Source organism: Mugil cephalus, chromosome 12 (genome assembly GCF_022458985.1).
Source record: "Mugil cephalus isolate CIBA_MC_2020 chromosome 12, CIBA_Mcephalus_1.1, whole genome shotgun sequence".
Lineage (NCBI taxonomy): Eukaryota > Metazoa > Chordata > Actinopteri > Mugiliformes > Mugilidae > Mugil > Mugil cephalus.
The window spans coordinates 9,972,898-9,998,640 of record NC_061781.1 but is presented as its reverse complement, the minus strand read 5'-3'; the positions used below and the strand labels follow the sequence as shown (position 1 = coordinate 9,998,640).

General features: G+C 41.5%; 1 protein-coding gene across 1 annotated transcript in view; it reads left to right on the top strand.

The window, feature by feature from the left end:
• The window catches only part of epha6 (eph receptor A6), a 164,431-nt gene that overhangs the window by 113,669 nt on the left and 25,019 nt on the right, over nt 1–25,743 (top strand). Inside the window, exons 6-8 of the mRNA XM_047601591.1 lie at nt 15,727–15,851; nt 16,312–16,474; nt 18,873–18,981. Of these exons, the coding sequence (XP_047457547.1) occupies nt 15,727–15,851; nt 16,312–16,474; nt 18,873–18,981 (397 nt within the window). The remainder of the gene's footprint in view (nt 1–15,726; nt 15,852–16,311; nt 16,475–18,872; nt 18,982–25,743) is intronic.

Here is a 25,743-nt window from a genome sequence, read left to right as displayed (position 1 = left end):
TTGCAGCTTGTGTTTAAACTTTCTTACCAGTGTTGTACCTCCAGTAATAGTAATCATTAACATTAGGACACCGGTGTCCATCATCATTCACTGGGGACTCCACTTTCACTGGTGTATTCATTTGTGGTGATGAAAGGGCTGGCAGAGTGGATGTGGCAGATCTCATGACGCAGTGTAAGGAAAAACAACCTGTCATTGAATGTCCTCAGATGATAAATGTGGCTCTTTATTTATTTAAATTTATTTAATCTGGCATTACAGTGCCATATTAATGTCGTTATATGGTTTTATAGAAACATCCTAGCAGTCTGACAGCTGCCTTGTGTATCCTTACCATTTAACTGATAAAGGGATTTCTTTTGTTAATTGAATTTATTCACGTTTGTGCTTCTGCCTCTTAGCAACGAGTCCTCAGACATTAATTTAGGCTGCAGCCCTTTCTGTTTTAACATCTGCATGTTCCTTCTTTGAGTATCTAACTTCAAGCTGCCCAGTTTGCTATTGGGAAAATATAATATAGATCATGTGATCCCAGGTGGGAAACTGGCCATTTGGGCCTGTCTTTGATTGTGTGTGTGTGTGTGTGTGTGCCAGTCCAGTGATGCTCTTGAGACCAAGTTATTTTTCCGGCGTTTCACCTAATGCACTATGGGATATCCTCCAGCACAGAGGTGGTGATTTAGTAGCGCTGTGGTGGCGACCTCCCCTAGCTTTTCTAATAAAGCAAAGTACCTTGCTGCATGAATATGTCGCTAAGGAAAAGATCACTTTCATTCATGTGAAATATATTGTACTGTCAAGCTGTGATTTACACGGAGGACATGTAATCCTAATTTAATAACATTTAATTGGAAAAGAAAGTGAAGGACGAAGTTGTTTGGCTGTGAATGGTTGATTGTCTTTGAATTAGTGTTAGCCTTGTGATGGACTGGCTGGACTCCACCTTTCACTGGATGCCAGCTGGGATAGGCTACAGCCCCGGTAAACTTCCACGAGATAAGTGGTTTGGATGGATGGACCTCACTGTTTTGTCATCACTCTCTGTAATGAAAATCATTAAAAATTTTATGGTAAAACAGCACCGATAGGAGTCCATCCAAGTCTTATTCAAAACATATGCATATACACTCACAGACCAGTTTACTGCTTTTGCAGTGCTTTTCCTTGTTGGAACCCATCCAACCTGATAATAGCAAGGTGTCGTGTTCAAGAAACATAGCACATTATGCTGTTATTAGTAGCCATTAGTAGATGGGTACTCTGTGGACATAAAGGAATGGATATGGCCAACAAAAGTGTTCAAGTAGGCTGAGGCACTTTGATGATACACAGTTGGTAGTAAGTAAGAAATATCCCCAGACCACGAGCCTGAACAGTTGATTTATGGCATAATGAATCAAAACTTTCATGTTGTCTACTGCAAAATGCAAACAGAATGCATCAGGAATGGAGACTCATCACAATTTTTTTCCCCTCCAATTTCCATTGTCTAATTTCAATGGGGCCTTGTAAATTGTAGCCTCTGTTCCCTGTTCTTAGCCGACAGAAATGACACTTGAAATGATCTTCTGCTTCTGTAGCCAATCTTCTACAATTTTAGTCACGTTGTTCTCTCAGAGATGCTCTTCTGCATCTCTTCTTCTTGTAACAAGTGCTTATTTGAGTTAATGCTGCCTCTCTATCAACTGGAACCCGTCTGGCCATTATCCTCTGACTCCCGGCATCATCAAGGCATTTTCTCCCGGAGACCTGCCACTCACTGGATACGTTTTCTTTTTCTGGCCACTCTGTGAACACTCTAGAGATGACTTTGCATGACAAAAACCAGTAGAGTAGGAGTTTCTGAAATATTCAGATCAGCCCACCTGGCAGTTGCAACCATGTGAAATTTAATGCTACTTAAATCACCTTTCTTGTTGTATACTGCAGCTGTATATGGGCATTTCGCATTTTCTCAATTTTTTTCTTTCTGTTTTAGAAAATGTTAAGCTTCCAAGACAACTCTAATCTTGACACATCAAAATGATAAATCGTGATCAGATTGGACTGGAGGCACATTTGACTACTAGATATATTCAAGGCTCATAGCAGTACTTTGCACAATATTTTGTGCCAATACATCAAGTGTAGTGTATTTTTTTAATTTTTATTTTAAATGAATATGTATTCTACCCTTTGGAACGTCTAAACAATAAGCTCAGCGTGTTAAACCTTACAAGAATAAAAAATAAAATAGGTCCTGCAGGAACAAGTAAGAAGGCTGAGGTTATACTTAACACAATGAGTGTGTGCGTATGGAGAGTTAATAAATGTGTGCATCTGCGATACGGTGTTAGCAGGTGTTTGCTCACTGTGTTTGTTGGCAGGTTTGTTTAGCTGGCTTCCCGTGGGGCTCCATGTGACCCGAGGCATCTGTTGCACCCTGCCCATTTTATGCCCTTCAGCGCCCAGTTATATCACTGCCCGTGACCTGCTGCTACCGCACACACTAATACTTAGAAAAAGACTCTGACTAGTTCGCTGGTGAAAAACAACAGATGTTGAGTCGAACAATGAGAATACAAGAGGTGATGGCCATGTTGTACGCACGCCTTAAAAACCCAGTGTCTGAACTTTGGCTTATCTCAATTCCGCATTTAGCTGGAGTTTGATTTGTGTATACTTTTGTGGAGGGAAATTAGGTCTGGAAAATGCAAAGAGCAGGTGACGGGGGGCAAATTATAACAGCTGGGCTCAGTAGGTAGATCTTTACCTAAGTTGGCCTTGTATCTGTTTATCTGTATTCAGGTTACAGCATACAAATACCCTACTGCTTAATATGGGCAACATCACATAGGTGGGCTAGGGACAAAGTCATACAAGTGGCTCAAACTTTGAGAACACACATAAAAGATTAGTGAGAATTGCTTGAGCGATCACTCTGAACTTCCTTTTGTGCTATTACCTAACATCTCTTGACATCGTTGCAGGTCGCAATAAGAATAGTTAAAACAAGTACATTATTCATTCAGGAAGAGTTCGTTTGAAGTGTTTGTTCCATAGGATAAAAGCTTTTTTATTTTTTTTTTGTTTTAGAATCAACCACCTACAATGATCTATTATCAGTTTATTTTAATTGAATAAACTTTGGAAAGTATGCTCAGATAATGGGCGTATACCAAAGAACTGAAAATTGTAAAGAAGAAAAAAAAGTTTTGTTAGATAAAAAGCCAGGGCGTCACCAGTCTGTAACTAATTTTATGAAAATGTAGTCAGGCCTTGATGAGAATTTTCACACATGTGAACATACATATGTTAACCTTTGGATCGGAAGCAACTGGGTCGGAAGCGTCCCACTAGTCATTAGGAGCCATCACCTGGAAGCATTAATTAGACATGCTAAATGGTTGCATTCGTATATGCAGCATCCTTTTATAAGCTTCCCTACCGTCGGGGTTCAGCGTCTTTCACTTCATGTGGACAGGAGGAGCTGGAGGTTTGGTCTCCAGCCCTGTGATAAGTGGAACACGCGTCTGTCATGCTGAGCTATACCCACAGGCATATCAGCCTGCATCAAACGTGTAGAATTATCCATATGCTGTCTAGTATGAGTAGAAATAGGCAACATCCTGTGCAAATTTCAGATCAAAAATAAATCCTGTAAATCAAATGTGCGAATAGAAGTGATACTTAATGAATGTAAATTCGAGATTGAAAAGTGCCAATAGAATGCCGCGCCACGCCATGTAACACTTTTCGCTTTCGACAGTTCTACTCATCAGTTTCCGGTGAAGCTCACTGACTTTGCTGTAGGCTGTACTAGTTAAGTTCTTAAGTTTTAAATCTGCTGTTTCCATGCTGGTGCATCTGGAGCATTGCGTGTTTTGTTTAGCAAAGTACGAGGAGCAGATAGAATATGTTACAGCGTCTAGCGACTAAGGTGGAGAAATGACAGTTAGAAATGGTAGTAAGGTGTTTAGGCCTCTGGAAGTCAGATAGAATGAAGCAGAACCTAGGAAGCATACAAGAAAAGTTTCAGATGCTACAGATGAGAAAGGGAAACATGCTGTTCAGATGAAGCAGTACAGTCTAAAAAAGAAAAATATAGACAAACACAGATTTCCCATTCCAGAGGGAGAGCTGAAGGCGACTGAAGGAGTGTAGACATATGTAGATCTATGCAACAGGGCTTGTGTAATCACTCTCAATGTCAGAGGGGGGTGTGGGGAAAAGTTCTGCGCTGTAGTTTAAGTACAAGACTGGCTAAATGTTTCAGGTCATTTTAGTGTCTAAATGAATACTGCAAATGTGTCAGTGAAGATATCCAGCATCTGGACTGTGGCTGCTGGATGTCGGAGACGACCATAATAACGACTGTGATAATGCTTTTCAGCTTTACATTTTGAAGGCCGTCATTAAACTGTCCACATACAGTGTTGCGTGTGGCCATACCTATATTTCTTCAGCTCGCTCCTCTAAGCCCTCCAGACATATAGTAAGTCACCTATTCACCAGTCAGCGTTAAGAATAGCTATTCCCCAGGATCGCTATTCAGCAGTGTTCAGAGCAGGTGGGGAGTTTGAAGGAAAAGAGATTAGCTATTTCTACTCCACAAAATGATTTATGCCCAGACTTTTATCAGGTAGCTTCTCCCCTTCTGCAAAGATCATTTCCCCTGACTTCACCTCACAACGGGAACTATTTTAAGCGTCGGCTCATTAATACAGAGTGATTGGATTCATTGTTCTGCAATCCTGATGGATGCTCTGTGAAGTTTTCTCTCTCTCAACTCCCACCTCAATCCCCTCTTCAATCTTCTGGCTGAATTTCTTCCCAAGAATGCAGCCCCATTGTCTTCTGAAAGTTAGATAAATCAGTTGCCAATGCCTTTTGTCGTTTCAGATCATTTAAAAGAAATTGTATTAACCCCTCTCCGTCAAAGCTTTCATTATGACAGCACTTCTAACTTAAATCTCCGCAGACCTTTACACGTTTTAACAACCACCGAAGACACGTTCAGCTCCAGCTATTTTTAGTGCGTCTTCAGATGTATTCGGAGTAAGACATCAAACACATGGACGAGGTTTTTATTATTTAGCGTACCTTGCCTCTTTTTTTTTTCTGATGCTAAACATTTAGGACGCTATCCTGCCTCAGCAGATATGCCATTTTTGGATCAATTCAACCGTTTTCCATTTTCTCTTTAAAGGAGCGATTTGTGAAATGGTTTGGGGAAAGAGGTTCAGTACCTTTTTACAGATGTGGTAGCTATTGTTTCTGTGTAACAACACTGACATGCTGAGGGCATTTTAATCACAATCGGTTGCGCTGTGTTGTGTTTAAATGCCCACTCAAAGAGAACTTAAACCACTGCAGCTTGGCAATAGCTCATCGCAACTGATGGACACTGAAGCATCCAGCATTGTAGAAACAAGCAACCTGGATGATGAGCTATTGAATACATCTGCCATCTTGGCTTACTGCGGTGGCCAGGTCTTAACATTTCCTGAGACCAGTAGACTTGAAACGTAATGATATTGTGCGAATAAGTGGTGCCTGGTAGAGAGGGTGGTATTCCACGCTAACGGAACAATAAACTCTAGCCATCTCCCTTCTGTCCAGCAAGGTTGCTTGCCAACAGCTCCAGCCATCGTTGCATGTGCTGTTCTAGTCACTGACTACCCGTCCTATAAAAGAAGTTTGAAATTGGAGTTGGACTGAGGGGCCAGAATAGATGCTTCACTGAAATACTTCCAAGTTTAAAGAAGAAGATGTGGCCGGCCTGCGCTAGCTGGTTGACATGTTAACGTCAGTAAACCTCTACTGAAAAGATGGACATCAGAGCTATTATTTCTTCACATACTTTGGATTATCTTACCTCGTTTTCCAATGTTTTAAAAGATTTCTTCTTTAAGAATTTTACAAGTTTTCCAACAAGTGTCAGCATGTCCTCCCTTGGTACATGGAAGTGTTCTCCAGTAGAAATAGTTATGTGACTAATGAAAGGCACCACACCGGCAGAAGAGGATTAACAGAATGTGGACATTTCATTTTCTTTGTTCCATGAAAAACTTTAAACTATGACCATTATACATTTGTAGCCGGTATCAAACTGTTCTTGAACATTTCAACTTTTGCATGACGGATGCTTTCAATGTGCGTGCTTCCATGTTCAAGACCCATTCATGACCCATTCACATGTCGTTGTATCAGTCGCTATCTTAACTCCTAGGTGGATTGCATCTGACAGCAGGCTTGTGTATAGATGGCCCTGCTTGAAACTTGCTTGTATAGGAAAGTGTGTTATGCTGCAGTGAGTCGTCTGTGGGTGCTACAGCAGGGTGGACTGCTATTTATACTGTACCTCCGCTGCAGTGGCACTTCGCTCCTCTCCATGTGCACTCCTGTTGGGAGAGGAGATGATGTTGAAGCTACAGAAAGGTTTTATTCTGTTCTACTGTTTTTTGAATTTCCGCAATGGGGATCAATAAAGTACTATCTTAGTGGGCAGTTGTAGCTATGTATTCAAATTAAAGTTTTTCACCACAAAGTAAATGTCTGTATTGAAAGCTGTAGTTACAGTATAATCATTAAAAGCACCACTGTTGCAGCCATCTCCATTATTATCATTGTAAAGTCTTAATTAATTAAAGTTAGAGGATTGGCAAGCAGGTTGAGAGATGTAAATTTTTAAACCAATCCAAACCTGCAGAGAGCAAATGTATCGATTGGAACTTTTATTCAAGCAAACCGTGCAATTTAAAAACATTCCACGCTGGATCACAGTACGACATGTTCTGCTTCACTTGGCAACTTTGAATTCAAACAGATCATTATAGAGCAACTATTTACTGTGTTATAATTATATAAAGGTATCAGAGAAGCTGGATTATATTAGCTGGGGAACATATACAGCAAAAAAAGTTGGGCAAAATATAATACGGCAAATGTGATTTACGTCAAAAAAACACACGCTCGTTTGATCTAAACTACACTAAGTATGACACCTTTTAGCTTTTACCCTCTCACTGTGAGCACATTACACACACTGACACTTGTGTCGGCCCGCATCTGTGTCACTTTCCCGCACTGAATGCTTGGTTTCAGCTATAATGAAGCTTTTAAGTAGAAGCATGAGAAATGGACGGGGAGTTAGGGACAGGGACCGGCAGGGAAATCAGCTGTCAGTGGCCAGATACTTCCGTTCTTCTCATTAATTACTTTTGGGGAAAGTGAGGTGGACACCAAATGAGTATTGATTGTGGTGGGCCAGTATAGGGTCGGTTTCGCTGGCCTTTCCCACACGTCATTGCTTCTCCACATCCCCATTAAGTAGGAACAAGAGGGATCAGTGGCAAGCTGGGACCTTATTAAAGACAGGACCTCTGAGTGTCAGACAGGCTGCTAGCTAGCGCACAAACCCTCTCTACTTGACAGTATACGCCACTTCTTTAGCCTTTGTATCTGTCCGTCCCTCTTTTAATCTCCTCTCCACTAAACGTCAATAAGAGGACAAAGGTTTAAATGTTTAATTTAGAAGTCAGGCGTAGTCCAATGTCAAACTTTGTCTCGCTAGGTTTCTTTGATTTGTCTTTTGTTTTTGTTTTTCTTCTTTTCTCACTTTTCTCAATTTTGTTTTTTTTGCCCTCCTCTGTTTCGTACTGCACCTCTAAGCCAGAATGTAGAAAATGGCTCAGAACTCACAGAAAGGTCTCTTTCCTTGACTCTTTTCCTTGCCACCTCCCCTGTTCCTCCTTTTGTTGCGTGACTGATGATTTTAATTACCTGTTAACTCTCTGTACTCAGCAGATACACATGATAAATGGTCCAGGAGGCTGTTAGAGCCACCATCTGGATGGGGCAAAGGAGTCTAAGGAGCTTTTCTCCACTGTCATACTAAAGACAGCCACCACGGGAGGGGAGGGGAGGGGAGGCGGGGGTGGGGGCATTGCAGGTGTGCCGAGGGAGAACAAGAAACTGTCCCAGTTTAGATTCAGTTGACAGCTATTTAGTGTCATAAGGGTCACATCCATTTTTCCTTTCCGAGACTGCAGGGAGCGATGATATGCGTCTAGGAGAGGAAGCCCATATCACCACAGTAGAGGGAGAGATGGCTGTTGACGATTGGCCAACAAATTGCAGCACTTTATATGGAGATTGTAGAGAAGGATATGGAGGAAGGAAGGTGGAGCTACAGTGGCAGCAGTGGAATGGATTCAAAGCAGGCATTATGTACTCAGGGACAGGTGCTATGCAATGACCAGCATGGTCTTGTTTGAAAGTACCTGCATGTCGGAGGCAAAGTAGCTAGGTAAGGGAAAACATTGTTCACTAAAATGGATGGAAATTCCACGCAAGAAATAAACACTTGAAACACGGGCTCTGCCGCAGTCACAAAGGAACGTACAGTTACATACTAGCTGTGAGCAATCCATTTTGCAGAAAGTTATTTAAAAGTTCAATCCAGTCTCGAGGTTATACAGTTGTTGGTAACATTTTATTATGCGACGACTGCTGAATAAGTACCTGCTAAGTACCTTTAGCAATTATATACATGCACATAATAAAAAAGAAACAAATGTTCAATGTTATCATCTAAAAGAAAAGAAAAGAAAAAAGCTATTAGTTCAGTAACCATACAAAATCTAATCTTAATGAAACTCCCGGTAGATCTAATTTGTGAAAAGGACGGTTTGTGATTTCAGTAATTCTACTTGATTTTAGTGACACTTTACTGTCTTCCCAGTACCTCTGTGCACCATCTCCAGTGGTTTCATCACAGCCTCAGAGTAATACTAGGACTCCGAGCAGATAGCTTCCTCAGTCCCCCAGGAATAGCATACCCGTGTTGTGGTTTTGACAGCAGTCTAAGCACATTACAACAACTTCTGCATGCAAAAACTTAGGGAAAGGAGCGGCCGTGAAGGTGTAAAGACGTTCTTTGACGTGCATGGAAACTGGATTTTCTAGAGGGTTCTTGAAGACGTTTCCCCACAGGCTTCCAAATGGTGGCAAGTTGGTGCTTATTTCGTTTTACTTTTTTTTTTTTTTTAAACATCTGGTAAATCAACCCCATCAAAACCCCACAGATGTTCCAGTATAAAAATGCAAACACCTCTTTGTTTTAGCTTTGTTTAAGATATACCTGTACAATCACAGGAATGTCTAAAACATCTTTGATGGCTGCCAGCAAAAAAAAATAAAAAATCTTATTCATCACTGAGCTACTTTTAGTAAAATCAGTGATGTGTCGTCCTCTAATGTGGTATTTTTACGTTTCTTTTAATGTACAGGTTAAACAAATAAGATGTGAAGAGTGGGTCAGGCTTACTATTCCCCTCTGCTGTAGCTCTTTAATCTAAATGTATTTAGCATCATTCTTGAACAGGGTGAAATATACCACCTACCGACCCAATGGGCACATTCTACGGATAACACAGAGTTTGGTTTTAATTAGGCAGGAATTTCTGTCACACTGCGCTTGTCTGAGCTGTCACATATTTGACACTTAATTAGACTTACGCCCAACAGTTTATTTGGCTGTAGTCTGGCCTCCGCAGTGGCATTTGTGTTCATGCTTGGAGCTCATAACACAGAGCAGATGACCCACAGTGCATTGGGAATGACCTCCTGCATTAATGAAGTGTAATGAAGATAGTCCCCAAAGCAGAACCTGTGTCACTTTGGTTTTGTCTTATGGTTTGTAATAGTAGCACACACAAAGCCACGTTCACACACGGAACATTACGCATTCAACAAATGACATTCCTTCAGCTGATTGCTTGGATTCCCAGTGGTAACGTTGGAAACAACTTCAATCCATTCTCATATTCCCTTAGTTCCCCGAAGGAACTATGAAGTGCTTCTGGAGCACTCTGCACACTTGACATTGGCTGGCAGCCCCAGGAATTGACTTGAATGGTATTGAATTGAACTAATTTAAATCAAATCAAATTCAGGCAGATTGAATATTTGTCTGTTTGCTTAGCGCGCGTTTTCATGAATTTGTTTGCTCCCGTAAATCCTTTCTGCTCTCCCATGAAAATGCGCCCTGAAATACCAATTTGGAGTCGACGTGAGACAAACACAAGCAGACACCTGGAGAAGAGACGTATCAATATGACGGCTGTAAACAACAGAGCCCACATTGTGTGTTTGTGTTTCTGTTGCACTCTATCTCTCTATCTGGATTGAATCAGTGGAGTGTTAGGACATCGTTTAAGCTCTTGCACAGCATCAATACTGGCTCTATTGATTTTTTTAAACAGTTAATGGAAGCCTTTAGGGCAGGAAAGCTAATTAAAATCATATGCAGGTCAAGCTCATTTAAAGACTCCCCATTAGTTTATGTTGAGCTTAACCACGCTTGACTGGAAAATCCATCCATCGGGCATCGTAATTGACTGGTGTTTCTAATGGCTTTCCAGTGCTCCTGCATCTCTCTGAGAGGTACTGAGCTCCTCTGGCAGATTTCATGCTGCAGCTTTAATAACCCACACACAGAATCATTAAAGACAATTGACGTGTGTCCTGTGTCCTCAAAGTATCTTGTCGGGCCCTCCAGACAGTGTTGTGTTTCAGAGGCAGATGGACATAAACAATACACCCACTGTTCGCAGACATGAGATCATAATGGACTGTAGTGTCTGGATTCTGTCTCTGTTAGGTTTTATGGAATTATTGTGACATTAATACACACATTTATGATGTTGTCTTCCCCTTCTCTTTCTATAATGTCAAGTGCTGATTCTGTTGTCCCAGCCCCAGCTCCAGCTTCTATTCTAACTCCCTTATCTCGCTAATCACACAAATAGCTCAAATCTTTAATGTTGTAGAACAGGGATCTTCGATGTTTTTCAGGCCTATGACCCTCAAACTGATGGATAGATTAAGTAGGTAACTCCTACCTTCTATATGTGTTCTATGTTAAACTCAGTCTAGTGAAAATAATACACAGGTTTAAATATTCTTTTCTTTTCTTTTTATTTTTTGTTCAAGTGACAGATTTTGTCCTCAGTGGTTGATGGCTGATGGGAGCGATCTGCGCTGTTAGCTTCTCTTCTGCCCTTGGCCAATCGCGAGGAACCTGACATGCGGCGCCTTGTGATTGGCTCAGCAGCGATAGGGGTGGGTTCTACTGTGAGCAGGAAGCATTGATTGTATATACTATGGACAAACCCATCGTGACGTCACCCATTGGATTCTGAAACTCAAAAATGAAGCCCGAAGTGGGCGGAGTCCGCTGTTTCCATGTTGGATGAGCTTTACTCCACCCACATGCGGATACTCCAAAAATGGACGTAGGGGGTCGTGTCGTGTCAGGCTACCACCAGTCACTCAGAGCGGGAACGCCCTTAATTATGCAGAATTTTAATCCTTAATAGAACTTAAACGAACGAGTTAGAAAAAAATTCACTCCCCGTACAGTTGTCATGAATAGTGAAATAAACCATTGAGACCAAAACCGTTTTTTGAAGCAGGCTGTAAACCTGTTTAATAATGCTGTAAAGTTAGGCTTTTCAACATGGGGGGGCTATGGGGATTTGCTCCCTTTTGCAACCAGCCTCAAGCGGCCACTCGATGAACTACAATCTTTTGCTTCCACATGGGCTTCATCTTTCAGACCTGGAGGTTGCCGCCTGGCAGGAATTAGATTGACAGGTGCACTGTTGAGACAGCTTCTGTATCGCTGAATGAGTGAAGTGCTGCCTGAAAAATCACGTCTTCTGCCTCCATTTATCCCTTTACTAAAATATTTTGGATTCATGTTAATATTTATATAAAGAAATTTAAATTTGTGGGGGAAAATTAAAATATATATAGCTGCAGTACCTCCACAGACCCCGTAGGGGTCGCGGACCCCCTGTTGAAGACCTATGTTGTAGAGTCTTTTGTTGCGTGTTCTACACTAGAGTGATGGGAGATGTATGGAGTTGCCTCTTTTAATTAATCGTCATATAATCCATTGAATTCAATAACGTAACTGTACTCTAATTGTCTATTTAAACTGCAACGTAATACAGTTACTCATAATCTGTCTTCTAAATATGTAACATGGGTACTATTTATCTGTTACTCTCCAGCACTGACCAAGGCATAGCAGCTACAGAGCGGCGTTACACATTTTCCCTCGATTCGCAAATAGAAATCAAGCTTAAATGTCATTCTAGTCCAAAAGTCTACTCTCCACTAACAAAAAAAACAAACATATAACACTGGATACATTCACAATGCAACGTTCAAAAAGCACACATATTAAACGATTGTTAAAAGCACTGAACTTGGTCCAGTCACTTGGTGACAGCATGATATAGTAGAAAATTAAATAAAAGCTTCATGTGTAGCACAGATGTTCCCATCAAGAATTCGAAGTGCAGCAACAGTGGCTTTTGTATTGTTGCTGTCGTGTTATGGTGAAACCCAAACAGTGTTTTTAGACATGTCGGCTTTCGGCTTGTCCCCGTATGCACACTCCTCACACGCATGTGCTTCCCACATGATGTGTTGGGCCTGCAGCGGAAGGCAGATTTGAATCTGTGAGTTTATTGTTTCCTATCAGGGGCCAATATGCTACCAACAGATGTCAACAATCTAGCTGTGTCTTAGTTTGATGCCTTCACAACATGACTCTGCCACCACTCCCTGTACCCAGCTGGCATGAACAGCAGAGGAAACCCTGCGACGTCATAGCTTCAACACAGTGGTTCATTAGACAGTGTTGATCAGATAAAAAACACCCCTGAGATGAATTTTCTCTTGAGCATTGAGAATTTGAGTAAAATGGTCATATGAGATGTGATATGCAAAATTTGCATCTAATAAGATGTCAGCCGCTTTGGCTGCAAAAGCGAGGATTTATTCAACTCCAGCTCTTCATTACTCTTTTTTTTTTAATATAAGAATGTGCACACATGAATGCAACTACACATGTATGTATGCATATATATACACACACACACACACACACCTGACTTTTGAGCTTGCTGATTATGCTATTATTATTAGCTGTTTTCTGTCACGCATGACATTATGTCGTTCGGGTTTCACAAGCATTTCAGACTACCAACTTAATTTTAAAAGCCTATTAAGTTGGCGGTTATTAAGGAGAAGCCAAGCATTAAAATTAATTAAATGTAATAGTGACCGTACTAGATGGTGCATACGTCACCCTTCTAGCTTTATTTCATCGGTCACCAAGTTTCAAGTCAGGAAAAAAATACTGATCTGAGCTGTTGCTTGATTAACTGCGTGTTTTATATGCAAACAGGGAGATCATGAGTTAGTCAAGTGATTAAAGGCAAACATGTTTGTGAACTAAGTTTTCTTTTTAAATGTAAAATTTGTAACCTCATCTGCATATCTGTATCAAACAGTGCGAATATAAACTGTAGTCCGGTGAAACGTGTTATATTGGCAAAAGTACCCTTACTCACTTAGTGGCCATCTGTCCCCTCAGTATTGTTAATACCGTATATGTTGTCTTGAGATGATAAAGAAGGGCTTCATCACAGTTCTGCGCATCGTGTCGGGGCTGGTGCCATTAACAGCGATCAACAAAAAAAAAAAAAACGCTTGTGAAAATTCATGGTGGCAAAATGTTCCTGTTGTTAATGGAGCACAATTTGACCAAAGGCACCACTAGTCTCTATTTGCTCTCTGCAGCTCAGTTTCTGAATGGTCCAAGCGGGTCATATCCTCTTGCGAGGCTCATGCAGCTGCAGCCTCTGTTTATCTGTGAATTGCTTTCTACTCCGTCCAGAACAAAAATAAGTCCACTCACAAGAACAAGAAATTTCAAAACTGAGCTCCAAAGATAAAGAGAACTGGAATAATGGTCCTGAAATATGGTTGTTCACATAGCCCTGATTTGGAGACGTTGATAATTGTCAATTTGCTTTTTGCACAATAGTGTTGTTTATATGTTAGAATGCAGTTAATAATACCATTGGTGAAGGTTTGGATTTTAATATTCTAGCACAACACATAGAGAACCCCTTCACCTAAGCTTAACCTTTATCCACAGATTTGAGCCTTTCATAACCCCAAATACTCTTCGCTAACCCACAAACCCTAAATCCCCATCTTGCATCTCTCATCTTCTCCCAGAGCCCAAAGCTTCCAGCCCCTAAATACCCAGCCCCAGTCAAAGTGAGAGCGCCGAACAGTTTTCCCAGGCATGCTAGAATGAATGAAATAAAAACAAAACATCTGTGTCATCATTTCTCTTAGAATACACATGAGAAAAGCAGGCCTGTATTTTATATCGATATAATGAGTCAGCTCTGTAACATTAGATGATATAATACACGGTAATGACTCTCAGGGCAGTTTCATATGCTGGCCTCTCCTGGGAGCTCAGTGCAATTATTTACACAGCAGAAATTTGTAAAGCTAATGCGATTCAGTCCAAGAACAGAAGATGTAGCTTATTCAACTTATTTTCAGTTACAAGGGAAAGACTTAAAGGAAAGAAGAATATCTAAGACCCATTTCGAATGTGTTCATTGCGGTCCAGGATTACAGACGGCCACACTGTTCCTCACTGTAAAGGGGCTGCCCTTTCAAGGAATTCCTCACTTCCTCGCTCTGTATTCAGTGCACTCTTACCTAACTGACTATTTGCTGGGGTCAACTTGTTCTGTACAGACCAACAAGACTGAGAGAGTACACTAGATGCTCTATGAAGTTCAGGGTAAAAGCAAGCTAAATGCTTCGGCATGCATTTAAAACAGCAGCGTTAGCATGCTGATCCTCCGCGAGCTCTGCTTAGCATGCTAACCCTTGCGTCAGTGGTAACGTCATTACTTATACAATAATGTGAGCTTACCAGCTGCGCCCACTTACTTTTATTTTGTACATTCGTGCTTTACTCCAGCGTAAATGGACATTTGAGGCTGAGAGCAAGGACGCAAAACCTTTAGAGAGGTCAAGTAAGGGTGAACTCGCAACAGCTTTCATTAACCTTCTACAGGTGTTTGTCCAACATAGTCTAGACAAATTGTGTTCTGTTTATTCTCACTGCTTGGCAGCCATCTTGATTCAAGCCCCTGTGCTGTTATTTTGGGTTAACAGAACCAAACCTCCATCACAGTGAAAGTAAATGAAATTAACTACTGCATGTATCCCAAGGACTTTTTTTTTTTTTTATTAAAACTCCTTAAAATGTTTGACAACTTTACCTTTTTTTCCTCACAGCTACTTCAAATGCTTTCATGACACTGACTTTATTTACTGCTTAATGCAGAGTGCTTTTACTTAACAAATGTATCTGGCGTATTCTACCAGAGTAAAAGATATGAAAAATATAGAAATACAGAAAATATGCTAGTTTACATTACACTACATATGGATTAACCCCAACCCTAACCCTAACCCTATTATATGGAAACAGTTAGCCAAGCCAAAATGATAAGTACAGCTACACTTTCTGTTCAACTCACTTAAAATTGTTGTGTGTTAGTGCAACAACAAAATAGGCAACTGGGTTGTTGTTTTTTTCTTTTTATAGAAGACTCTGTAAGTGGTTTGTCTCCCCGGTACACTGTCCCTGACTGTTAGAAACAGAGACAGATTGGAGGGGAATGGATCACTCATGTGAGATATTTAACTTGTTAATTAAATTCACTTTTGCAGTGGATTTTTGCCACAGTGCTGTTCACAGTTACACTTGGTACTCACAAAAAATAAAAAAAATGTTATCACATGAGTTGAAACACTGATATTTTGGCCTCCCTCTTTCTAAACCAGGTCCATCTCTGGTCGGGGCTTTAAAGAAGGACTGGGCTTCTCCAAACAGCATCGCTCTCTCCTGGCAGCAACCCGAACAGACGGCACTTCCCGTCTTTGACTATGAGGTCAAATATTATGAAAAGGTACATTATTGATCTGTATACGATTCCAAGAGAAGATTACAAACCTTTTTTTTTTTTTTTTTCTTGATGACTAGATAATTCAGTGAGGATGGGAATGATCATTATATGCTTTGCATTTCTTCAAGAAGAGACAAGACAGTTACACAAAACGTCTTCAAAGTCCAATTAAAACAACTAGTAATGTGTCTTTGTGAAGGACGTGTCATGAAAAATGATTTATTACCTGTAATTGGACTTTTCCAAAAGTGGTCAGAAGAGCTCACCTGCACTAGAACGTGGCTAGGAGGCAGCTCTTGTCACTGCTTGTATCAGCAGCGGCCAAAGTGATTGAGACGGTAATTGAACAAAGCAGTATTTGCTGCCGCTTTGATGTAAGCGAATGTGTCATTTTTAAAACTTTGTCAAAACCTGTTCTCGGCTGCTAAGATTGTGTTGATCACACCTACCCCCTCTCCCACAGGAGCACGAGCAGCTGAGCTACTCTTCGACACGCACCAAGGCCCCCAGTGTGATTGTCTCAGGTTTGAAGCCTGCAACCTGGTACGTCTTCAGTGTGCGCAGCCGCACGCCAGCTGGATACAGCTCCTACTCCCCTAAATATGAATATGAAACCACGGGAGACTGTGAGTACCTCAGAGCAAGTACAGTGTCTGTTTGACAGGAGAGATCATCTGACTTTGTGTAAACGCGTGTGCGCTAGCTGATGGTGTTGATTTCTGCATGGTGATAATGCGCAGACACCATGTAAAGTGATGGGAGTGAAAGGTCACTTTGAGATGAACCGCTCACAAAAGGTCGGCCACCCGTGATTAGTTTAAGACACTTTCCTCTGCCTGGTAATAATTTGGCTTTTAGGCAGAGAAATGTGAGTTTAATCTTCCAGCGAAAGTTTGACTTTAACAGTTTGTGTTTTTGGCTTAACTTCAAGACGAGTGAGTCAAAGGCTCTAGATGCAAGCTGCAACCAGTAGCTAAGGGTCAGCTCAAGTTCACATAGCCCGGAGCATTACCCAGGGCAGCGTGCATCGCGGGCATAGCATATAACACCACCCAAAAAATTCCAAACTAGGATTCCAACCAGCAACTTTTTAATAAGGCCCTGGCAAATGTAGGGAGGTAATAAATATTTGCAATCACAAAAACACTAACACCTCGACTTTACTGTTTTTATTCCTAGCTGTTAAAAGTGTTTCCCAATTAAACACAGTAAAAGTGGGCATGATGTGAGCATGTGAATATGATGCTGTGGTACACAACATAATGCTCACATACTCACATCTTGTTCAGCACAACATCATGTTCATCAGCCTCCAGTCCATATTGAAGCAGTGTTTGCATTCTGCATGTGTCTGTATGAAACAATCGTACCTGCACGCTACACAAACACCTTGTACTCGTACATTTGCTGTGACACTTGTCATGTTCTTTAACAAGAAATTGGCGTGATTTCTATGTTTACCACCCTGTTGACATCCAGACTGGAGTTTCTTTATTATTGCAATGTGTAGATAAAGAGTTTTATTGATGCTAATTGTGCCAATTCAGGTCTTTCATAACATTATTTGATGAGTTTTTGTTACGTGATATTCTAAAATGGATCAAAACCTTTTTTTTTTTTTATTGACTATGACTGGAACTCCCACGGAAATTTGACTAGCCAGAAGATCTCTTGCATCCACAACCTTTGTGTCAATTGAGAAAACAGAATACAATACGCAATGAGCGTGGATTTATTTTTGAAGTATACTGTGCACCTCTGTGTGAATAGTAGCTTTATTGCAAGTCCACTCATAAAATACAAAGGTCCAGCTGCCCTTTTATGTTGGGTCAGGTATTGTTGAGGGGTGATTTGGCTTCACAGTGCCCCTCTCCTCTCCAAAGCTGCAGAGCTTTGCTTTATCTGTGGATCACAGGGTGCTCGGCCAAGCCTTTGTACCGCCTGGCCTTTTATCTGAAAGATAAAGCAGATTTGGCCTCTGTCCCTCTCCCCTTCTCTGTCGGTCTGTCTGTCCGTCCACCTGCCAGTCACTGTCGCCGTTCTCGTTTTTTCCAACTGTCCGTCTGTCTGTCACCTCGGCCTCTCTCTTGTTTGTCTCCGTCTCTCGTCTGTCTCGTTCATCATCTCTTGCCTCGGCCCCTCTCTCCCGTCACACACACACACACACACACACACACTTCATTAGCATCAGTCAAACACCTCCGTTAAGTTAGTGATGTGAGGACAGCGTGAAGCTGACGGCCGTGAGAATTGGCCTGTGCGGTCTGACCCGAGCCCCTTTCCCTCTCCCTCCCCCCTAAGCGCTCTGTAATTACTTTTACCGGGCTAAACACACATTCTTGACAAGTGCCGCACACTTATATGCTCTTGGCTTCGCGCTCGCTCTCACCCACACGCCGCATAAACCCACATGAACTTCACTCGCTGGGCTAGCGACCGCGCACTCTGATCTCCAATTCATATTCATTAAGCATGAAATATTATAGAAATAAGTTTGGTAATAGCAATCATCTTTCAATTATCTGGGATTCGTTAGCCCTGTGACAAGACACAGAAAAGGGAAAATCATGAATACCAAATGGGCCCAATTTAACCAAATGATCACGGACTAAATCACAATTTCATGAATGAATAATATTAATTAAACGGCAGCGAGCAAATGAATCATTCCAATACGAAAGCTGACAGGGGAATTTTTTTTTTTTTTTTTTTGCATTACAAAGAGCTGATCAGACATCTCTCTGTAATACTTGCCTATCAAGAGAGCTTACATGATCTTTCCATGGAGGATTGACAGAGAAGAATATTCAAAAATGTCAAATCGAAAATTTTCTTTCTTCATTCATTTTCCTCTTTTCTTTCCCCTCATACCCTCTTCACGCTCCCGAACCTGTCCTCTTCTTATTCTTTTCCTTCCCGCCATCCCCTGGTTTCCCCCATGGCTTCTCTGCCCGACTCTCCATCTGCTCCCTGTCACCCCAAATTCTTTTCAACCCCCCACCATGCCTCCTCCTCCAACTTCAGCGTCGGACATAGCCTCCGATCAAGGCCAGGTGTTAGTCATCGTCACGGCAGCAGTTGGCGGCTTTACTCTTCTCGTCATCCTCACCCTCTTCCTCCTCATCACTGGAAGGTAAGACGAATTCACTTCCTGTGGTTGAAATGTGAACACTCTGAATATTTCGACTGTTTGGATGGTTTGCATGGAGGTGAAATAGTTTAAGGGTGAGGAAGTTATACCCCATATCGTCTAAATGCTGTTGCAGAAACTACAACATCATGACATGAACCGAACCCTGATTCACTGGCAGTGTTTCTCCAAAAATATTGATGCCGACCTAACGCCGCTCAGCTTTACTCATTCCGGATGACACCGCTGTGGTTTCTTTCTTATTCCTTTCCTCCTTATCAAACTTTCCTTTCAAGATGAAGCAAATGCAGAGACACTGCTTATGTCCAAGAGAAATATTCATACAACTGCATGACCCCGGTGTCACCACAGGAGATGACATTGCAGCCGAAGTATCTTTTCGGTTCCTTGGTGGCTGGTCGCGATACAGGTCACACCGCCCCATCTGGACATGAGCTAAGATAAAGAAATAAAAATTCTAAGTACAAAGTGCACATTGAATTAATTTTTTATTTTTTTTCCTCCACCGGTTTGGTTGTGGCTCAGGTGGTTGAGCCGGTGGTGCACTAATCACAGGCTTGGCAGTTCAGTCCCTTTTGGGAGCCTGATGTGTATGTGTGTGGTTGTACGCACGCTGCAAAGTGATACTCTGAGCTTTCATTTTTAACTGGAAATAATACAGGTACGGGAAGCCTTCAAGACAGTGAGGATGTAGGAATCTTTTTTTATATTTTGTGGATGGATATAAAAATGCATAATTTGTTGTGTAAATTGGTGGATTCACACTGCAGAGCATAGCCACACCGTGACGTGGTTTCTGCACCCTTTACTGAGTTACCCTCTGTCTTTATACCCTCATCATTTCCTGTCTCCTCCTTGGCGTTTTGTTTGACATGAAGGGCCTAGTGCAAACTTTAAAAACCGATCCGTTTTGACTGACGCCTCATTCGCTCGGTCGCTCACGTTTGCAACACATGAAAGAGCCGTTTACCGGCCTGAAGCGTGTTAACCACGCGCAATTCCCGACTTGTGCTTATTCAGCTTTAACCGAAGGAGACGTCCGAGTCTCACTGATTAACTCGCGCCAGTTTGAGTTAATCAGATGTGCAGGGCCTTAAGTGGTCTGAATGTCTCCGGGATATCACTGCAGTTCTTGTAAAAATCTCCTATAAGCAACCACAGATGTCGATAACTTTTTCTGTATTGTTTTCCCTAATAGGAGTGTATTATATTCTGAAGGATAAATGAGCCTCTTTAACAGCGGGCGTTTTGCCGTTTATTGGCAGGAAAGGCACGAGTGCCGTTAACGCTGTTAAGGATGTCTCTGATCCATTTAAGTGTGACTGTAAGCTTCATATTCGTTGCCTTACAGTAATATATGCGCTCAATATTTCCTCCAGGGCACTGACAAAACCTCACACTACATTTGGCTCCAACAATTGCCTTTGGACACAGGATACCACTAAAAGCAAGAAGAGGGGAAGACATTTCAAGGAAGTGTAGGCTTTAATGAGTTGTGCGCGCATTCCTTTTAATGAACACAGATGTGTGTGTATGGTGGTGTGTTGCTGCGTTTGTGTGTAGTGAGTCAGATGAGTTTTCATCCTCAATCCCGCAGCCAAACAAGAGTTGCTAGTTTTTAAACAGACTATTAATGAGAGTCATTACTTTCCATTACATTAGATCCACTGCTTGAAACCTCTTCATCCAAACAAGACACAACACAGCTTTCATAATGGAAGAGGCACACGCAGACACAGAAATATTCACAGAAGCAAACAAAGGTAAAGCAATCATCCGCCCACTGAAGACACGCAGGCACTCTCATGCAGACACGACCGGTCTGTTGTTTTTTTTTTTTTTTTTTTTTATGTATGTAGTGTGGAGGTGCGGAACAACGCTCTACACACTTTATTTCAGACGTGTGAAGTTGAGGAGGTTTGGAGGCTAAAAAAAAAACCATTTCACTGTGAATATGCTCAACAAAAAATAAACTGAACTGAAATATTCATCAGAACAAATCCGTGAGTGTTTATAGGGGTCATGTCCTAAAGTGAAGAATAATGCTTTCATTTACACAGCGATCAGGCATAACATTATGACCACCTTCCTAATATTGTGCCTTCAGAAGAGTCGTGACTCATCAGAGAATGGACATGGGCCTTCTGAGGGCGTCCTGTGGTGTCTGGCAACAGGATGCTGTCAGTGGGGGGTCCTATGGGTTGAGAGGAGGAGAATATGTGGCTTGTTCAAGCTTGTTCCAGTGCATCTCACAAATACTTGATCAGTTTGAGACCTAGGGAATTTGGAGGCCGGTGGTTGGTGCATGTCCAAGTCCATACTTATGCAGTATCCAAAAGTTTTCGGTGGTTTTAATGTCATACTTGATTGGTCTATATTAAAGGCGGCAAAACAAATTTTGAGATGTATGAAGAGATAAAAACATGCAAATATATTTGATCGTATTTTAGTTATTGTACATATACATGGTTTAAACATGGTGACGCCAGCTACATATTTAATATAATTAAAATGGATCCACCCACAAGAGCAAATTACTTAATGTTTTGGTTAAGAAAACTTCTTGAGAAGAAAATAATAAAAGAAAAAATACACATTTATCTACCCTTTTATGGATATTTTAATTTTACAAATTTTGAAGTTAGGGGTTAGGGTTAGCCAACGACACAGGCCAAGGATAGTTAAAATTGGAATAGATATCAATAAATGTTTTAATTGCCCAAAGTAACTGCTAATGTGGTCTGGGTGTTTGGTTCTCAGTGCGCCCCCCATCTTGGGTGCGTTCAGACCTGTTTATAGAGTTCTCTACTCCACTTATTATTCCAGGTGTGAACAGGGCCAAGGATGTGTCAATGAGCCCTCTGAAGATATCTCATTAAGCAAAGTAAGATGTAACACAGATGTAACACCTGTGCAGGTGGAGCAGAGGTGTGGAAGACAGACAGGCCGCATTCACCAATGCCAAATATGTACACCTTGGACTTGCTTACTTACGTACTTGGTAGTTCAGACTTGACATGGAGTACAGACGTGGTGACTCAGTACAGTCATTTTGTAACTAGGAAAGTCGTGCACTTGTGCCCATGTAAAGGATACTGTGGGACACCTGACTGACTATAGGTCAACACAAGTTACCTACCAAAGCGTCCTTTGTAAAACAACCAGGGCAAGAACACATCCAGACGTTTGGACTGCACTTTGTCACATGTGTACATAGACTAGGAACTGTTACTTACTGATAATGTTTCACAAATCCATAAGAAGACACACTGAGAAACCGCCAAGGTGAATACCCAGGACCCAACTGTAATATGTGCAAACATCTGCCATAATTCAAACATCTCTCTGTTACTATGGAACTGTTGAACTCATGAAACACACCAACCATAAAAAAAAAGACATCTATGAACTGTATGTAGCAACACTGAATGAACTGGTCTGATATCAGTCCATAAGTACTGAGGTATCCTACTTCTTGAAGACGATAAAAAATGTTCCAAATGCCTTTTCAAGAACTGATGTCGTTTACACGATGAATAAGATTTTGATAAGTTTTGATGTTCTATTTTAAATCAGCCCACTGACACAGTCATTCTGATTAAAGCTGCTAAACGTGGAATGTTTTGCTGGTACGTGACAGGAGTGTCGTGCCAATATGACTAAGTAAAGTGTGAGCTTGCTCTCTATTCAGGGCAAAAATAAATAAATAAATACCCAGCTATTTCTGGAAGTTATAGAGTTGCAAATTACTGTTAATATTGTTATCACTAGGGATCATAGAACTTGGGACTCTCCCACACTATGTAGCAGTCTTCTAGGCTTGTGTTATAGCCACCATTTGAATCATCTCAGCTGTGCATTTTGGCAAACACATGTAGGTCTAATGTTGCATTACTCATGAGCCTTGGCCACCACAGACCATGGAGAACAAACCAGATTCCCTGAATTATCGATAAATATTGACAATTGGCCAAGTATCATGAAATGAATTCATTTAAGATGCACATGAGCTTTTCTAGTTTCCCTAACACCAGTGTGGTTGGCTCTTCCTCACCTTATCAGCAAACACGATAGACATTTGAGCACTGGGAGCGCCTGGGAGTCATATTAAACCCCAACCTGTAAATTTACACCTTAGGCGTTCTAGACTTAAGACTCTTTTTGCCACTGCCATAACCATTTTTAATGCAGTTCTATACATTAAAACGCACCATCAGTTTCCAGCAGAGGACGTTTATGCTGATCCAAGCTGGCGAAGTCATTCAACTGCAATCAAGCAACATTTTTTATGGCAAATAACTGAAAGTCACGCTTACGAGAACTGGAACTTGTATATTTGTTCCAACACTGACGAGTGCTGTTTGCCAGAGAATTTTCACGAGTGATCTGAGAACTTTATTTATTTTATTTATTTTTAGCAGACTTTAAAGTGGAGGCCTACATTTCTGGTATCGTCCAAATGTCACATACATTTTAGAGGACTTGCAGTGTTTTTCTTATTTCTTTTAGATGTCATTTCATGTATGTAGGAGAGTCTGTGTTCCTGCTTTATAAACACACACACACACACACACACACACGGGCAGGCACGAGAGCCAAAGCAAGCCCTTTAGGCTTTTTGCGCCGTAGTACAAGAAGGACCTGCTTTATTTTTACCTGAATCCAACTAAAAGCAGTCACAGCAGTAGCTGGAGTGTTTTTTTGACTCTATTACAATCTGTCATGACTGCAATCTTTCTGCCATGTGTAGGAGGGACTTTCACAAACAGCTCCAAATGTACTCCAGCTTTCGCTCAAAGAAATGTACGGCCGAACAACCAAAGTAAGGATTTCAGAGGACCTTCCCTCCTGTGTCCGTCTGTTTGGCATCTCAGTGCCTTAAGTGCTCCCTAAATATACACTTACTTTTGCGTCCACTAAATCAGAAGAAAAGAAATAACAATGTCATGATAATACTTCATATGTTGTCTTTTCATCCTTGAATTGTCAGCCACTCTCTACAACTTTTTTTCTTTGTCATTTTATTTATGCCGGCTTTCATCCATCCTTTCTTTCGTGCTCTTTGTAGCCTCTGCGGCAGAGCCATGTGCTGCGGTGGGGTGACTGTGAGCGATGTTGGGCCAACAGAGGAGTGGTTTGAATTACGGCGGTGCTTTGATTAGGGGCCCTGAGCAAGGTTGTTTAACCGAGGCGCGTGGGCGTGGAAGGGCTTGTGCATATTCGTGTGAATATGTACCGAAACAATGCGCGACAGGCCAGGGAACGGTGGCAGAAGCCAAGGTTTTTTGTGTGCGATAGCCGTGTGTGTCTGCGTGTGCGGCCCTTTTACAACATGAAAGCCAGAGAGACAGAAGGATAGGCGGATAAAGGGGATCAGAGGATAGGACTGGAAGAGGCTGATAAAGGCACATGCCACCATTTCTTTAATGAATAGCTTGACCCCATCAGCAGAGGTCAACAGTAGCTTTCCAAATCCCCTTCTTGTCCTCGCTGCCAGTGTTGCCCGCCATGTTATCTGCTCTGTCTATCAGTGTCCGGGATCCCACAGACTTCACTTAGCCAAAGCCAAGTCTGGCAACCTGCCGCTCAGAGCCCTCTGACACCTGCTCTAATCTGGAAACCCGGATTATGTTAAGTCTTCACAGAGAAAGCGGCTCGCATGTGATCTCATGAAGCCACACACACTCATGCAAGCGAGCGCTTTCAAACACTTTCTCTCTTGTACAGTCCGTATGTGTTTTCAACTCAAACTCATTAATTTGCGTAATATAATATATATAATATCTCCCGCCTAATACAGTTACTACAGCAGTTCAAAAAAATCTGTCATGAAGAGAAGACATAAAATCTTAAATGTCTTCGTTTTCTTAAAGCTAAACAGTTATTTTTATATGTTTTCAAAGGTGCTATGGACTTGTTATGGTGAACCCTCAGATCCACCTGACTCTGGAGGTCGGTCGGTTTTATTATTTTGCTCTTTATATACCCAGTTTTGATCACAGACTGTTTGGAAAACATCTCCCCGCGTTCTTGCATTGGTCAAACTCGCACTATTTTCCCGGGGACACAGGCAGCGCCATCTTGCGACTCTGGAGCCTCCACAGTACGATCTGAGAGTGGAGCCACTCAGAGCCACTATATCGATCATTTCCTCCAAACACGCTTGTGTTTTGATTTAACCAGTTAACTGGTTACAAGGAAGTGGTTTATCCACTGTACTTGTTTACACAGTCCCACAGGCTGGCATGGCAACTGGTAGTAGCCATGAAGCCACAGTCTGTTTCTGTCAAATAACTAAAACGAAACTTATCCAAAAAAAAAAATAAATGAAAAATACATTTGAACATGATCAGATCAGAAAAAACTTTATTTATCCCCTGAGGACAATTAGGAACCTGCATCAATGTTATGTCAATTTGACATGGAGGAGGTGGAGTTTATGACCTAAACTGCAGCCTGTCACCAGAGGGAGCTCTTCTTGCTTTGGTTTCACTTTTGAGGAGCTGTTGCACACCGTCTGCCATCCATCTTTACACCGTCTATTGTTTGGACTTTATTGGGTATTTAGCGACTCTGATTATCTGTTTGGGTGTGTTCAGGGTGCTTTCCCACCTACTGTATGTTTTGGTCTGATTCAAGGACTGGTATGATACTATGTGTTAGAATGTTGCATTTAACCCCGATTCTGTTCATGATCACAATTGGTAATTGAGAGAAAGTTCTAACAGGCCCTCAACACGATGC